This window comes from Aspergillus aculeatinus (assembly GCF_003184765.1).
Source record: "Aspergillus aculeatinus CBS 121060 unplaced genomic scaffold BO66scaffold_34, whole genome shotgun sequence".
Lineage (NCBI taxonomy): Eukaryota > Fungi > Ascomycota > Eurotiomycetes > Eurotiales > Aspergillaceae > Aspergillus > Aspergillus aculeatinus.
In genome coordinates this window covers 326555-341088 of record NW_020291503.1, presented here as the reverse complement: position 1 = coordinate 341088, position 14534 = coordinate 326555, and the positions used below count along the sequence as shown (strand labels likewise).

The following is a 14534-nucleotide window of genomic DNA, read 5'->3' as shown; positions in this document are numbered from 1 at the left end:
TTCATTGATGAGTTCAATTGATAGGCAATTGATAGCTATGCCTCCACCAACCCTGTCAGCACCTTCATCGCCTCATGCACCACCGTCCAGCGAACTGTGGCCAATTGCTGTGCCACTGACCGAATCAACCCACGCATATCATACTGATATCGGGGCCCCTCATTGACTCGCTCTCCGGTCAGAGACACAAGCAGACTTGCCAGATCGAGACTCACCCGCTGCCCTCCAAACTCGTGCACTCCTCCTCCATGCACAGCCCAACAGGCCAATGTTCCTAGGTACAAACACCACGGGAAGTGGAACGCGTCCATAGCCTCCCAGTTGCCCTGACGGCTGGAAACAGCCTCCCGAACCATCCACGCTGCCTGTTTCGCCGCTTGCATCGCAGACTCCGAGCGCACCCAGTGGCTCAACGCCCGAGCCGACCGGTCGCGATCAGTCTGCGTGACCGTCCGACCAAGAATACTGGTCGCGCCCGCTCCGATCTGGAGATCCAGAACTTCCGCTTGAAGAGCCAGTTGCGCTGCGCGATACAGCACCAGCGCCGCGCTATGAAAGACGCCCGCGCTGTCCGACGACCCGAGTTGACTCTCGCCCAGCTTCATCGCCAGCCCGTCCGCATCAAAATCTGCCTTCCATAGCTCGTACGAACGGCCCATGCGACGGGTCCAGCTTCCCACGCGATCCGGATCCTCGCCGCGGAGGGTCGTTTGATCCCGACGTTTAAGATCCGCCGACACGGACATCAGGCCGTGCAGAACCACCAGTCGCGCGAGCGGATTCAATTGTCGCGGTCGCGGAACCGCGGCGGGCGTGATATAGCCTTTCAAGACAGTCAGAAACAAGGGCTCGGAGTCGGGGCTCGAGGCAAAGCTTCTAGCCCAGGCTTCTGCGGTCGGAGCGTTCCAGAGCGCCGACGCGCAGGGTAAAGCGGCGCGGATCTCGAAAGCGGACATGCAAAGTGATTGCGAGAAGAGGACCGCATGCTGCACGTCCCACATGAAGCAGTGCATGGCTAGTCGCTTCCGCTGCTCCGCCTCCATGGCTTGCTGCCAGCTGCTCGCGAGGTCCTCGTCGGATAACGCGGGGGACGCGGTCGAGCGGATCGTGCAGCAGGTGCTGCGCCGAATGAGCTTAATCAGCACGCAGTGGAAGAGCTGCGCTCGTTCGCGTTGCTTGGGGCCTGCCCGCATTTTGCCGAAACAGTCGATCAACAACATCGCTTGCAGAATCCATAAGGGCGGCTGGGGTGAGAAATCGAGATGGCAGAAGAGCTGCGGTCGCAAGAAATCATGGATACCCACGGCCAGCTGGTGAGCCTCGCGGCTGCTGTAGGTGGCGCCCATGGAGAGGATCGCGCCCAGGAGAATGGGGTCAACTGTGTTGGGATCGAAGGTGGGCGCGTGTATCAGTGGATAGGTCGCATTAAACCGCGTGAAGAAGAAATCGCAGTACTGCTGGAGCGCTGACAGAGAGAGCAGGGCTGAGTCGAGGGGCGTGGGCTTGCCATCCAATCCCAACGGCGGGTTGCGAGCCACCAAGTCGAGCAGACCTCCACGGGCCTCATCTGAGAGACATGGGAGCTGAGGTGCTGAAGGGTTGTCTGTGGTTGTGTCCAGTCCACACAGCCAGTCAAGGGAGGTATCCGGGGTGCGCTCGACAAACGAGGCTGCCTGCAGCAGAACGGCCGATGGATCGGGGTCTGGAACGGTCCAGGCCAGCAAGTCTGGTTCTAACGGTATATCGAGGGGAGGGAAAGCGTCGTCCAGAGAAGCCACATCAAACAGCCAGTTGTAGTTGTTCGTCGCGGCAAACGGCATGTTGAAATCGGTCGCTGTTTGATCTTAGCATTGACTTGCACGGCGGGAGAGGAGTTCATACCTGTATCGAGGTTGAAGAAATCCTCGATCGACCCTTGATCGAAGCTCCAGGATCCATCGGCTGCATCGAATTGTCCCGGTATAGGCTCGACGTACGGCTCGAAGGGTCCATTGGGAAGCATGGGCGCTAGTAGCGGATCTGTATCATCCAAGGACAGCGTCGTCGGATCACTCGTCGAGCGAGGCGGTGATACAGGCGCCCCGGGGATTGGATCCGACTCGTGAGAGCTGGTAACAGACAATGCACACGAGGAGGCCGATGACAGCTCCATCGAAGCGACTGACTCCGAAGCAGAGCACTCGGGCATATTGTTTCTAGGAGCGCTGCCCCGAGACTGTCGCTTCGGCGGTCGGACAACGATATTACCATTATCAGCCCGGCGCGTCCTCTTGCGCGTCTCTAGCACTCCCAGCCCCGGTCCTCCAGCTTCTTCATCTCGCTTGGCATGGCGTAGGAGATGGCGACTGAGAAGATCCGGGCGGTGGAAATGCACCGAGCATCGCTCGCAGACGTAGCCCTGACGGGCTTGCTCGTGGTTCAAAGCATGGCGTCGCAGATGTTCAGCACGCGTGAAACTTTTGCCGCAGTCGGGCCAGTGGCAGACGTGGGACTTCATGAGGGGCCATTATCAGCCGGAAGAAAAACGGACACAAAGGAGACGTGACGAGATCGCCGCCCGCCCCCCAACTCTGAGAAGATTAAATACCTAGCGAGGTCGTATGCATGGGTGCATGCATGCACGATGGCGCATTGATAAGCGGGGAAGAGAGGGGGTGGCGCTACGCGAATGACAGCCAGCGGATCCTCCCTCCTTATCAGCATAGATACGTAGAGACAGGGTTTGATATCAAGTTCGATAACCGAGTTTGACTACCAAGGCTACTTTATCTACTGTCAGACTATAGAAAATAGCGCCATTCTGGACTCCGCTCCCCTTCGGCCAAATGCCGAGTCTCCACGGCCTCTGCTCGCCGTCGCACGCCTTGCCTTCGGTCTCGTCGCCGATTCTCAAGTCTAAAATACACGCTTAAGACAGTTATCACCACGATGGCCACCCCGTTACAGCAACATGTCGCTACGAGAGTGGGGATATATCTATAATGATTAGCTCGGTACTGCTGAAGATGCAAGAGAACTTACTTAGGTGCATATTCTGTGCGGAAAGTTGCTGCGCTCAGCACTCCAGCCAGATTTCCCAACCCAACCAAGAAGCCTGTATTGGCTGCGCGGGAGCTTTCGTGCACGTTATTGTTGTTGTGCCAGGCATGGACCAGACACGAGGGAATGTAGGCCCCGGCGGCCATAAGGAAGCAGGCAAAGTACGCCACACCTTTGTTGTCTAGCACGTCGATGGTCGCCAGAATGATCATCCCAATCAGCGACAGGACCAATGAGAAAACCGTGTGAAATCCTCGCTCGCGAAAGTAGTCGGATGACCATGCGACGCAGAGAAGCACGACGGCGCCTACTAGATTTGGGGCGACTGTCCAGAGGTTGGTTTTGACTGTCGAATAGCCGAGGCGACCGACGATCTGGACAGTCAGTATCATTTCTAGGGTTCGTGAGGTTGTGGCTTACCAAAGGAAAGAAGTTCATGGCTGTCGCATAGGCTACCGGGTACGTGAAGGAGATCACACACCAGACCAGGAATTTCCAGTCCGAGAACATCTGGAACGCAGTCTTGAGGTTCAAGCCCGTCTCAACCTCAGCCGAGGTGTCGCGCAGGATTCGGGCAGTTGCAGCCGCTCGTTCTCGCTCCGACAAGAACCAGGCTTTTTGAGGTCCGTCAGGCAGCAAGAAGAACGAGACAATACCCGTCAAGAAAGTCATGCTGCCTTCAATGATGAACAGCCACTGCCACCCTTTGACGGCGGGGTCGTTGATCTGAAACACCCCGAACGAGATGAGTCCGCTGAATGCCGAAGCAAGTACGGCAAAACATTGGATGATGGCCAGACGGAAGCCCATCTGGTCGCGGGTGTAGAACAGAGTTAGGTAGAAGGTTGCACCAGCGAAGAAGCCTGCTTCAAAGACACTGAAACAATCAGCAGCTAGACCTGCATGTTTGGACCGGTCGCTTACCCCAAGATCATCCGCACGGCGATCATGCTGCCGAAGCTCTTCACGGCACATTGACACAGAGCTAGGATTCCCCATACGACGGTCACTTCTGGTATTAGCTTGGGTCCGGATCGTGCCAGTGACTGAACCTACTGAAAGATAGCGTGATGCGACCGGAGTAGCGCTTGAGGAGGAGATTCCATGGCAAGTCGAACAGTCCAAAGGGGATGTAGAAGAGGAGCACGAGCAGCGAATAATCATTCCCCTTGAGATGAATATCCTCGTCGAGTCCGTCGGTTTTGGCATTGGCCAGGTTGCTCTGCTGTGGTTAACACCTCCCCTTGTTTGACATAGGGTTTGGCCTTACCCGATCCATGCAATCGAAGAAGTACATCTATCAAGTTCAGTGTCTGGCAGTTGAGGTATGATGGAGTACATGCTCACCAGACATAGCAAGGGCAACACAAACAGGTCCACCTTCCGCACTGCGACCGGTTAGGGCTGGTCTCGCAGCGCAGCGATCGACATACCAACTGATCTCTCGGCTTCATGGTCAATGTAGACCTCATTCTCGCCGGGCTTCATCTCGGACTCTGATGGTAGAGGCGCACTCTTCTCGGCCTTGTCGATGGATGACATGATGCTGGCAATGGGAGTTACACCACGCCCCCTTGCGAGGGCTGGGACGAGGCGGCGAGGTGATATATCCAATAGTGGTATTTCCCTTGCATCTGTGGTGTAACCCACCCTGCCTATCGATATCCTTTCTGATAACCGACTATTCCCATTTCGACTTTCCCCGCATCCATGTTATCAGTCTTATCGTAAAAGGTGGTCTGGCCTCGTCAATCCCCATTCTTCACCGTCCCCCACTCTTGTCCGCTGCTGAACTGCTCGCGTCGAACTCCTCGGTATTCGTTCCGAGCATCATCCACGATAGTGACCCCTCAATGGGCGATAAAGCCCGCGATAAAGGATATATTCACTGGACAATGGCAATCGACCCCTCACCCATCCAAGCTCGTGTTTTCCAGCCCAGTCAGCAAGATGTCTCCCAGCGCCCCTCCAATCCTTGATTTCTCCGCGTTCTACGGCGGCGATAGCGCTGCAAAGGCACAGCTCGTCGAACAGATCCGCGAATGCTGTCTGTACAATGGCTTCTTCCAGATCACGGGCCACCGCGTACCGCGCGAGCTCCAGCAGCGCGTCATGGCCTGCACGAAACGATTTTTTGATCTGCCCCTCGAGGAGAAGGTTCTGGTTGACAAGAGTACGTGCGCCCACTGATCACAGCTTATTTGTTTCCCGCGCTAATGCAGAGTTTGGGTAGATCACAACACCTGGAACCGTGGCTACGAATTGCTCCGATCGCAGATGCTCGAAGTCGGCACCGGGCCCGAATTGAAGGAGGGATACTACGTGGGCGAGGAGATTTCCGAGGACCATCCCTATTTCGTGCAGAAGAAGCTCAACAGCGGCCCCAACCAGTGGCCGCCTACCGTCCCGGACAAAGAGGAGTTCAAACGCACGACCATGGAATACTACCACGCGGTGTTTGATCTGGCCAAGGACGTGCTGGGCGCGTTGGCGCTGACGCTCGACGTGTCGGAAGACTACTTCGACCCCTTGACCGACGGGGCGGTCGCCACGATGCGATACCTGCACTACCCGGCCCAGCCGAAGGACGCGGACGAAAAGCTGAACCGGGGGATTGGCGCACACACCGACTTTGGTTGTATTACGCTCTTGCTGCAGGATGAGGTGGACGGGCTGCAAGTTCTTGACGCGCCGACCGGCGAATGGCTGGATGTAAGTTTCTTGCTTGTGTCTTGTCAGGGGTGTGAGGAGGTACTAACGGGAGAAGGTCGAACCCGTGCCCGGAGCCTACGTTGTCAACCTGGGCAACCTGTTCATGCGCATGGCCAACGACCGGTACAAATCCAACATCCACCGGGTGATCAACAAGTCCGGCAAGGAGCGGTACAGCATCCCGTTCTTCTTCAGCGGGAACCCGGATTACCTGTGCGAGTGTCTGCCCAACTGCCGGCAGCCGGGCGAGGACCCCAAGTACCCCCCGATCACGGTCGAGGATATGGTGACGGCGTCGTACAAAGAGAGTTACGGTAGAGCGGAGAAGTACAAGCAGGAGATGAAGGCGAAGATGGAGGTAGCGGCACCGGTGGCGCCTGTCGGGGCGTAGTCCATGTCTAGATTGAGTTGTACATATGAGCCTTTATCAAATCACCTAGTTCAACCCCTGTCGCTTTACAGTACTCTTCCATTCGGATTTCTTCTTGGGTGGTTCGCCACAGCTCAAACACCTACATCCCATCCTGCCAATCAGAAGGAGAACTGGGTAATAAGGGGACCTACTATACTGCCTTCAGGAGTGGAGGCATGATATCAACCCCCCACCCTTGGATATGCCGATAAGATTCCCGTGGTTGTTGCTGCGTAATGCGGAGGTGGTCCATGCACCGCCAGCCCTAACTCAGCTCGTATAGTATTTGAGAGAGTACAGGGCAGTCGTCGACGCTCCAAGACGTGATACGTGATCATATGGCCGTTTATCCCGAGACGTCCGAAGACAACACCATGGATGACGTGCAACGAACCCCTCCCGAGAACGAGAGCCAGAGCATCAAGCCGGAGAAAGACGCTGCAGACGCGATCCGAGAGGCTCGCCATGACAACGACAACCACAGCCTCGAGGCCGAGACGAAGGGCGTGATCTTCGACGACCCCGACGTGCAGCAGTTCTACGGCACGTCCACGACGGAAGCGTATCGCCTGAAGTCAGAACTCATCGGGCGATGCATGGAGGAGATAGGGATGGGGCGGTACGTTGCCCCCTCGATCATCGTCCGACAGCATCACTAACGTGCACAGGTTCCAATGGAAACTCTTCGTGGTCACGGGGTTTGGATGGATCGTGGACAATGTACGTCTCCTTTGGGTCCAGCATCCTGGACAAACTGACCAGCCAGTTCGCATCCCAAGGCATCAGCGCCGTGCAGCCACCCATCGAGCTCGAATTCCCCGGTATCGTGCAGGTCAGCTACAGCTCCGTCGCCTACTACATCGGCCTGATCCTGGGGGCCTCCTTCTGGGGCATCTCCAGCGACCTCATCGGCCGCAAGCCCGCGTTCAACTGCACGTTGCTCATCGCCGGGATTTTTCTCTGTGGGGCAGCGGGGACGATGAACTTCGTGGGGTTCAGCGCGATGTGGGCGATGGTCGGGACGGCGGCCGGGGGGAACGTGCCGGTGGATAGTATGATCTTTCTGGAGTTTGTGCCGGGGAGGTGAGTCTTCTTTTGGTGGTGATATGCTGAGGGGATAGGGGGCTAACAGGACAGTCATCAATGGCTGCTGACTGCGCTGTCTGCGTGGTGGAATCTGGGCCAGCTGATTGTCTCGCTGGTGGCGTGGGTGTTTCTGGCGAATTTCAGCTGCGCGGCGGATTCGACGCCGGAGACGTGTCGTCGGGGGGATAATATGGGGTGGTGAGTTCCTGCCCCAGATAGGGAGAGAGCTGAGGGAGGGGGAGATAATGCTAATGCCGTATCAATGCAGGAGGTACACCCTCATAACCCTGGGCAGTCTCTCGCTCGCCTTCACCCTCATCCGCACCTTCGTGTTTAAACTGCCCGAAACACCCCGATACCTCCTCTCCAAGGGCCGCGACCAAGCCGCCGTGGACGCCGTCAACCACGTCGCGAAGGCGAACGGCAAGCCGGCCCCATTGACCCTGAGCATGCTGCAGGACATCGACGCCCGACTGGGCATCCCGTCCACGACGTCGTCCGCCCTCTCGACGACCGAGATCCTCCGCGAGAACATGAAAGACTTCAAGGGCGAGCACTATCGCGCGCTCTTCGCCACCAGACCATTAACCCGACACACCGTGATCATCTGGGGGATATGGTTGACCATCGGTTCGTCTGCCCTTACCATCCGTCCCACCCCCTTCCCCCAACGATATTAACCAGAGCAGGAATCGCCTACCCCCTCTACTTCAACTTCCTCCCCTCCTACCTAGCCACGAAATTCACCTCATCGGCAAGCCTAACAACCACCTACCGCAACTACTGCATCGAATCCGCCGTCGGCGTCGTCGGCCCCCTGTCCGCGGCATACCTGGTCACCACGATCTTCGGGCGCCGATGGATGATGGGCCTCTCGTCCATCATCACGGGGGTGTTCCTGTTCGCCTACGTGGGCGTCAGCAACCCCACTTCCTCGTTGGCGTTCGCGTGCGTCACGGGCATGCTGGGGAATTTCGGTAGGCCTGCTTCTTCTTTCTAGCCCAACTTAACCCAGCTGAGCCCAGCTGAACCCAAGCACCCACGTGTAACACTCAAACTAATGATCGGGTTCTGCAGAGTATGCAATCATGTACGCCTTCACCCCGGAATCCTTCCCCGCGCCGCACCGCGGCACCGGCACCGGCACGGCGGCCAGCCTGCTGCGGTTCGGCGGGCTGTGCGCCAGCCTCGTCGCGTCGCAGACGGGCTTCACCACCGCGCCCATCTATGCCTCGGCGGCGCTGTGGGTGGTGGTCGGGGTCGTGTGTTGGGGGTTGCCGTTTGAGACGGCGGGGCATGGGTCGATCTAGCTTGCCTTTTCTTGCTTGTTGATGGGAATGGGGGGGGGGGGGCTTGGGGAACGGAGGGAGAAACAGAAAAGGGGAAGGGGAAGGGTTCTCCGAGGTCCGGGTTATGCGGATGAGTTTGTGTTGTGGTTTATGTGTATTGGAGTGGGTGAGTTTTATGCACGGGCGAGAACTGGTGATCCGCTGGTATATGTTTTTGTTTGATCTGTTTGGTGAGAATCGCCTGCGAGCCGCCAGATGGAACCCGTGACTTTACCAGGGCCTCAGGCCGTCGGAGTGTGATGTCCGTTGATTGGCTGCTTCCTGCTCTATATTTAGTGACTTGGCTGTCTCCTTAATACTGCCACGTGACTTTACCTTTTCTGCTCGGTATTAGGGAAGGCCCCGCTGCATATTCAGGTTGTAGGTCTGGCTCAATATATTAGGGGTTCATCGACTCTAAGAAAGTGTCTTGAAGGGTGTTTAGCAAGGCGTTGAATGTGCTACATGCAGTGAGATACATGTGAAAGCCGATGGTTGCGTTTCTTGTTACCTGCTGTGTGGGAGGCTGAGTATCTGGAGAATGTCACGTGATCTTGACTGAAAAAGTGCTCTGACAGTCATATGAAGAGTGGTTAAGATGACTCTAGTGAGATATTAAGGAGCGCTCAAAGAGTACCCGCTCAATGATCTTTTAGACAAGACGCTTAGAACAGGGCTTAAGAAGATGCAAGTACGGGCCTTGGTGCAGTGGTACACTGGGCCGACAACGCCTCTGACCAGCGGGCGTCAGCTGTAGACAGGCCCTCGTTAAAGCTTTATGCTGGCACGTTGACACTTAGTTTGCCGAGTTCTGATATCTAAGGTCTATTGGCCAGAAAAAGAGTTACTTTATCTATGACAGTGTGTTGTTCGATCAAGATCAACCAACCACACCGTTCTCTGTATATGTCTGGACATGTATGGTGGTCGATTCTCCTTAAGAATAGTCAGTAGGTTAGTGTCACTAACAAAAACTAGGCCGACTGAGTCAAACCAATTGAGAGACCGCATTCCTCTTGCACGCACTCCTCAGGCACGGTCGCATCCGATGGATCAGATGGAGCAGAAGAATGTTGAAATTTTATTGTCGCATTCCCCATTCGGCAACTTCATCTGCCGATCGCCCACAACCCGATAGCGCGCTGATCGCTTTTGATGCTTCCAACTCTAGCTTCGATCCCAGGGAAGGTGTCCACTTCGTTCAGTAGGTCCATGCCGATCGCATCTTATCTGATCTATACGCCGTTGGGATACAGAAGATATCTGGTCGCAGCTTCTTTTCGGAGATTGAGTTGAGGAAGCGTGAAGCTACCGAGATAGGGATAGACAAAGTAAACATTATATTCTATAGGGTCATGACATCGATGCGACCGTGTGCGGTGTGGTCGATCGGGGTATAATTGTGATGGATTGTTCACCCCCAGTCGGCTATCGCCGACCGTGGGATTGATGGCTGATGCGCTGAGTGAGATGGCTGTAGAAGTTGCTAGTCCTCAACAACTTCCGTGCTGTCCTCATGCTCATGCCCAGGGCTTGATGCTCCTTCTATCCCAATTGAGCGGTCTTGCTGCTGCAGTGTCTGATAGACACGGCGTGGCCCCAACCAGTCGCTTGATGCGTGTTGGCGATTTGTCCACGACCAATCTGAGAAATGAAACCTCTAGATCTCAGACATCGTGGACTGTCCTATGGCTGACCGAGCAGGACTAGATTGCAGCCCTACTATGCGGCGTATTCACGGTCCTCCGACCTCAGACTTCGTCTCATCAGACCTTCACCATCCCGTCCAGTCCTAAACAGTCGTCACATGAACCTCCCGCTTCACGCTAATCTGTGGCATGTATGTCTGCTTCGGTAATATCGGAACCTGGTCCAACCCTGTGGAAGAATACCGATCATTACCCGCTTCGACGGTGAAAAAGGTGGTGCCGTACAAACGATCTTCCAAGGGGATGCGGTCGGAATCCTGCCGCTGGCTCGACTGCAGCGGCATCGACTTGCTGCGCTTGCCGCGCGAGGAGCTGGGCCAGGTGTTTTGGTAGGTCGATGGCCGGAACTTGCGCAACAGGGGTCGGAGGGTGGCCATGCTGCCGGCGAAGATACCCAGACCGGTTTCGATGTTCGACCAGATGGCGACAGGGGTGGTTTCGTACAAGAAGTCGGTTTTAAGGAGCGTCGGGATGTAAGGAATGCGGACAATGACAGCGACGGACGCCCTGGTTGGGATTAGCAGTGGTCTGTCGAAAGGAACCAGATTTCATACACGCAGGCCATGCTGAGCAGACCAGCCACCGCAATTTTCACGTCACTTTGCATCTTCAGCTTCCGAACCAGCAGGATAGGGAGGACCGCGATCGTCATGTCAAAAACCGCCGAGGTTGCACTAAAGGCATAGAGCGCATCCATCGCGACATGTGTGGATATGCAGGTGCCCTTGCCAACCTCCTCAGTGCTAAGACGAAGATACCAAAAGGCCATTGGCTTGCATTGTGTGAGGAGAATTACGAAGAACGCAAACCCAGCAACGACAACCAGGCCGACGACGACTCCGATGACGATTCGGTGGACTCTGTGGATGGTGATGCGGAGAATGAAGATCGATACGGAGATTTTGCATAGGATAGAACCAATCGCGTAGCCAATGTCGCAATAGAACCAATACTAGAGCAACTCAGTCAGCATTGAGTACCCTGCGTGGTTCCTTGTTCACAAAGACATACCTTCATAGCGGTCACGCGATGGTGGTTATCCAGTTGATTGAGATGTTGGCCTGTCCCCCAAAGACTACCACCAATCATACAAGCGGAGAAGAAGACATAGAAGATGTAGGCCAAGACCATAATCCCATCGTCCCAGCCAAAAGCCTTGACGATCCGAAGACGCACATAGCATCGCAGGACGGTCGTGATGGTTGCCAGGGCCAGGAAGACCGCGGCAACCGCACGCACGGTTAGGCTGCGATCTTCGGCCATGGTGGTGAGCAGTGGTGAGAATACCAGAATCCCAGACTGCCGCGCTGAGCCCGGGAAGACATTTTCTTATTATCTCAAACACGGCGTGGCCGAAATGACGTCCCCCTCGGGGCAGAAATCAGAAAAAGTGCCTGGCTTCCGTCTCGAGGGGCTTGAACCATGGAAAACGGGCGTTACAGACCCTCACCCCTCACCAGTGGTCGCAATTCCAGGATCCACTGTACCATCGGCCGAAGCAGGCCCTGTAGCGAATGATTGGTTCACCGGCTACAGACGGGCTGATTCAAGATTGACTATCGATCGGGATTCCATGCTTGCAGTGGAGCCTTCGCATGCCCGAGCGCTCGGGTAGGAAAATTTCCCACCGACCAGGACTCCAGCGCACCACCAGGAAAGCCGCGGCCCAGGCCCGCCCACGTGGAAAGGTTTGCTGTGGCCCTCGCTACCAGAATCCTGCCATGTTGCGGTTCCTCTCCTTCCAGATGGTTTGTCGCAGTTTCGCAGGCACTCGCAGAGTTGCAACCCCAGCCGATGCTGGTCCCGGACTCCCGGTAAACATCTACCAAGCCCATCTCGGCAATATTTGGCGTGAACACTGGTGATTACAGCTGAGAATGCACGGATCTTATCACGTAACAGTTAGATTAGTGGAGATGAGAACACGAGAGAATGCGATCTAGCCGTCCTTGATTTCGCTAGTCCGCTAGTATATTCTGGTAGGCTGTCGCCCTTTATTGGCACACACTCATCTGAGCGACTGTCGCATCGTGATCAGAACTTTGGTCTGCGGTTGAGACCCATGTGTTCACGTGGACGTGTTCCACCTTTGCCCCTGTGGCCAGTGCCGAACTGATAAACATATGATCCAGCTGCTCACTGTTCTGATCGTATAGGTAGGTGTATCGCTCCGTGGCCGCAAGCCCAGCGACTTCATCGATCTCCTGCAGGCCCACCTCTGTGAACACGTTGAAAATGTCCGTAAATGAATATTCATTATAATCGCCCGCCACAATGACTCTGGCGTCGGCTACCTCCGCGAAAAGAGAGCTCACAAAGTCCTAATTGCACCAACATGATTAGTTTCGACTAGCTTCGGGGGGAACATGGCAATTTCACCGAGACTTACCGCAATCACACTTAGCTGCGAAGCTCGCTTCTCCACATCACCGTTGACAGGTGGCCGGAGGTCGCCTTCCAGAGACGTGCTGCCGTACTTGGAGGTCAGGTGCACGTTGATGGTGTAGAAGGTGTTCCTCCCATCCGCCCTCTCCCACTGCGCCACCAGGGGCTTCCGACTCGCGTCCCAGGCCTCGTTCGTGGGGTCAATCAACCCCGGGTTGTAACTCAACGTGCCTCCGGACTTGACGGTCGTGCCCGTCGTGCTGGTGCCTGGGTTAGCGTCGCGCAACTGCACGACTTCAGGATTGTACAGGTAAGCACATCGGATATTGCCACCACTTTCGCCGCCGTTGGTGCCGTCGACCGGATCAATGTCAAAGAATTCGTACTGGACACCGCCCTGCTCGACGATCGAGCTGACCAGCGTTGAGAGTGTCACATTGGCCGATACCACTGAGCAAGAGAAAGTGTCAGGATTTTATCCCAGCGAAATAGGGAGCACATACCACCGTCATTCGTCGAACCATCATTATCCTGAATCTCTTGGAGGAAGACGATATCCGGGCTCTGCAAATAGTTCGCAATATGACCAGCGACGCCGGGGAGTGTCGATGAGTCCGGCCCCAGGTTGTCCACATTGTAATCGCCAAAGGTGATTTTACATTTCTTGTTCGAGACCAACGACGTCTTGGGTACTTCGGTCGCGTTCGAGGACGTTACGGACAACGCAGTCGACGGTAGCAGGGCGTAGTAGCCGTACGCCTGAGTGATGATCCCGGTGATATCCCCCAGTGCATCTCCCAACTTGACGTCGGTCGGGTTCTTGCTTCCATCAAGGGGCGAGCCAACGATGAGTGCTTCGGGGTTAGAGTCTAACAACACACGAGTTAGCAAGCTAAAGCTATTGATAGGAGGCTCAGAGCAAGCAACCATTGGCAGTCATCGTCAACCCTCCACGTTCATTTTTCCCTGAAACCGTCCAGTCCCCGATGACCCAAGTATCGCCGTAAGAATTGGCCTTGGAGATGGCTGTCAGGCCCGACAAGCTGACAAACTCCCCGGTCAGACTCTGCCAGAAGTCCATCCCGTAAGCGGTGGTATCCAAAACGGGATTGGCCGTTGAGAGCTGGCTGCTGTTCCCTGGCAGGCTGAACGGGTCCCCATTGTCAAGCGATGTGAACTGCTCGGTGGGAGGGCTGCGTCCATTCCCGCCGATCACAATGGGAGTCACAGTGTTGCCGCTCGAGACCACCGTGATGTCGGTCGCAGACTCGATCTCGGTCAAATAGACATAGCTGGACGTGGACCGATACTCTGTGACCTTGCCGCTCAGGGTGATGATGTCTCCCACGGTGACGCTCTTGGTCGCGGTGCTTCCATAGACATAGACCGAGTTCGAGGTCTTGTCGTCAGAATCGGGACTGGTGGAGCGCAGATAGAACCCAGAGGAACCTTTGGCAGTCACCAGACCTTCAAGGCCAGTGACTTCGGTACCGGCATATGGAGAGATGTACCGGTCCCCAGTGATCTCGTTGATGGTGACTGCGACCGCGGTCTGCACCAGCAATGCGACCGTGGAAAGTAAGGGAGCGCGCATCTTGTGGAATGGCGCTCTTGATGAATGCTTCGTTGCTCTGAGTACTCGATAGCAGCCATCACGGTGGTTTAAATGTCCTTCCAGAGAAGCAGTGGCTCATGATTGCAGGTGAGAGGGGGAATGCTTGCAGTTGAGAAAGTGGGAGTTGGACCAGTGAGGGGAACTGATAACACCCACGTTTCCCTTGCGCAATGCTGCAGCCAAGCAAAGCAGGTACTCGGCACGATGTTACCTCACTCGGGAGCCGGCGGAATCGTAAGATTAAGAAT

The 14534-nt window shown here is 55.7% G+C and overlaps 4 protein-coding genes across 4 annotated transcripts; 1 reads left to right on the top strand and 3 right to left on the bottom strand.

Annotated features, from left to right (window-relative positions):
• Positions 1-601: 601 nt before the first annotated feature.
• On the bottom strand, positions 602-4581 carry BO66DRAFT_412842 (MFS transporter/fungal specific transcription factor domain-containing protein; the record flags this gene model as incomplete). The annotated part of the gene is made up of 10 exons (XM_025649377.1): positions 602-692; positions 745-1834; positions 1882-2491; positions 2862-2976; positions 3022-3413; positions 3460-3916; positions 3964-4051; positions 4096-4261; positions 4387-4427; positions 4473-4581. 10 exons carry the CDS (start codon positions 4579-4581, stop codon positions 602-604), a joined length of 3159 nt encoding a protein of 1052 aa, XP_025502373.1.
• A 408-nt stretch (positions 4582-4989) lies between these two features.
• Positions 4990-8559, top strand: BO66DRAFT_412823 (Clavaminate synthase-like protein; the record flags this gene model as incomplete). Its single annotated transcript, XM_025649376.1, has 11 exons — positions 4990-5212; positions 5273-5751; positions 5807-6109; positions 6447-6493; positions 6648-6782; positions 6832-6883; positions 6930-7246; positions 7301-7447; positions 7518-7879; positions 7939-8226; positions 8327-8559. The coding sequence occupies 11 exons, from the start codon at positions 4990-4992 to the stop codon at positions 8557-8559; spliced, it is 2586 nt and encodes an 861-aa protein (XP_025502372.1).
• Positions 8560-10328: 1769 nt separating this feature from the next.
• BO66DRAFT_126623 (uncharacterized protein) lies at positions 10329-11695 on the bottom strand. Its single transcript, XM_025641958.1, has 3 exons — positions 11298-11695; positions 10841-11238; positions 10329-10793 (listed from the first exon to the last, which is right to left on the bottom strand). The coding sequence occupies exons 1-3, from the start codon at positions 11547-11549 to the stop codon at positions 10370-10372; spliced, it is 1074 nt and encodes a 357-aa protein (XP_025502371.1). The 5' UTR covers positions 11550-11695; the 3' UTR covers positions 10329-10369.
• Positions 11696-12213: 518 nt separating this feature from the next.
• On the bottom strand, positions 12214-14382 carry BO66DRAFT_353049 (endonuclease/exonuclease/phosphatase family protein). The gene is made up of 4 exons (XM_025644796.1): positions 13599-14382; positions 13175-13540; positions 12676-13121; positions 12214-12607 (listed from the first exon to the last, which is right to left on the bottom strand). Exons 1-4 carry the CDS (start codon positions 14263-14265, stop codon positions 12281-12283), a joined length of 1806 nt encoding a protein of 601 aa, XP_025502370.1. The 5' UTR covers positions 14266-14382; the 3' UTR covers positions 12214-12280.
• Between the last annotated feature and the right edge of the window lie 152 nt (positions 14383-14534).

Coding starts and splice junctions, on each gene's coding strand:
- BO66DRAFT_126623 (XM_025641958.1), bottom strand. CDS start 11,549: ATGGCCGAAGATCGCAGCCTAACCGTGCGTGCGGTTGCCGCGGTCTTC. Junction 11,239..11,297: donor ATCGCGTGACCGCTATGAAG/GTATGTCTTTGT, acceptor GAGTTGCTCTAG/TATTGGTTCTATTGCGACAT. Junction 10,794..10,840: donor CTGCTCAGCATGGCCTGCGT/GTATGAAATCTG, acceptor AATCCCAACCAG/GGCGTCCGTCGCTGTCATTG.
- BO66DRAFT_353049 (XM_025644796.1), bottom strand. CDS start 14,265: ATGCGCGCTCCCTTACTTTCCACGGTCGCATTGCTGGTGCAGACCGCG. Junction 13,541..13,598: donor GTTGACGATGACTGCCAATG/GTTGCTTGCTCT, acceptor GTGTGTTGTTAG/ACTCTAACCCCGAAGCACTC. Junction 13,122..13,174: donor TGGTTCGACGAATGACGGTG/GTATGTGCTCCC, acceptor TCTCTTGCTCAG/TGGTATCGGCCAATGTGACA.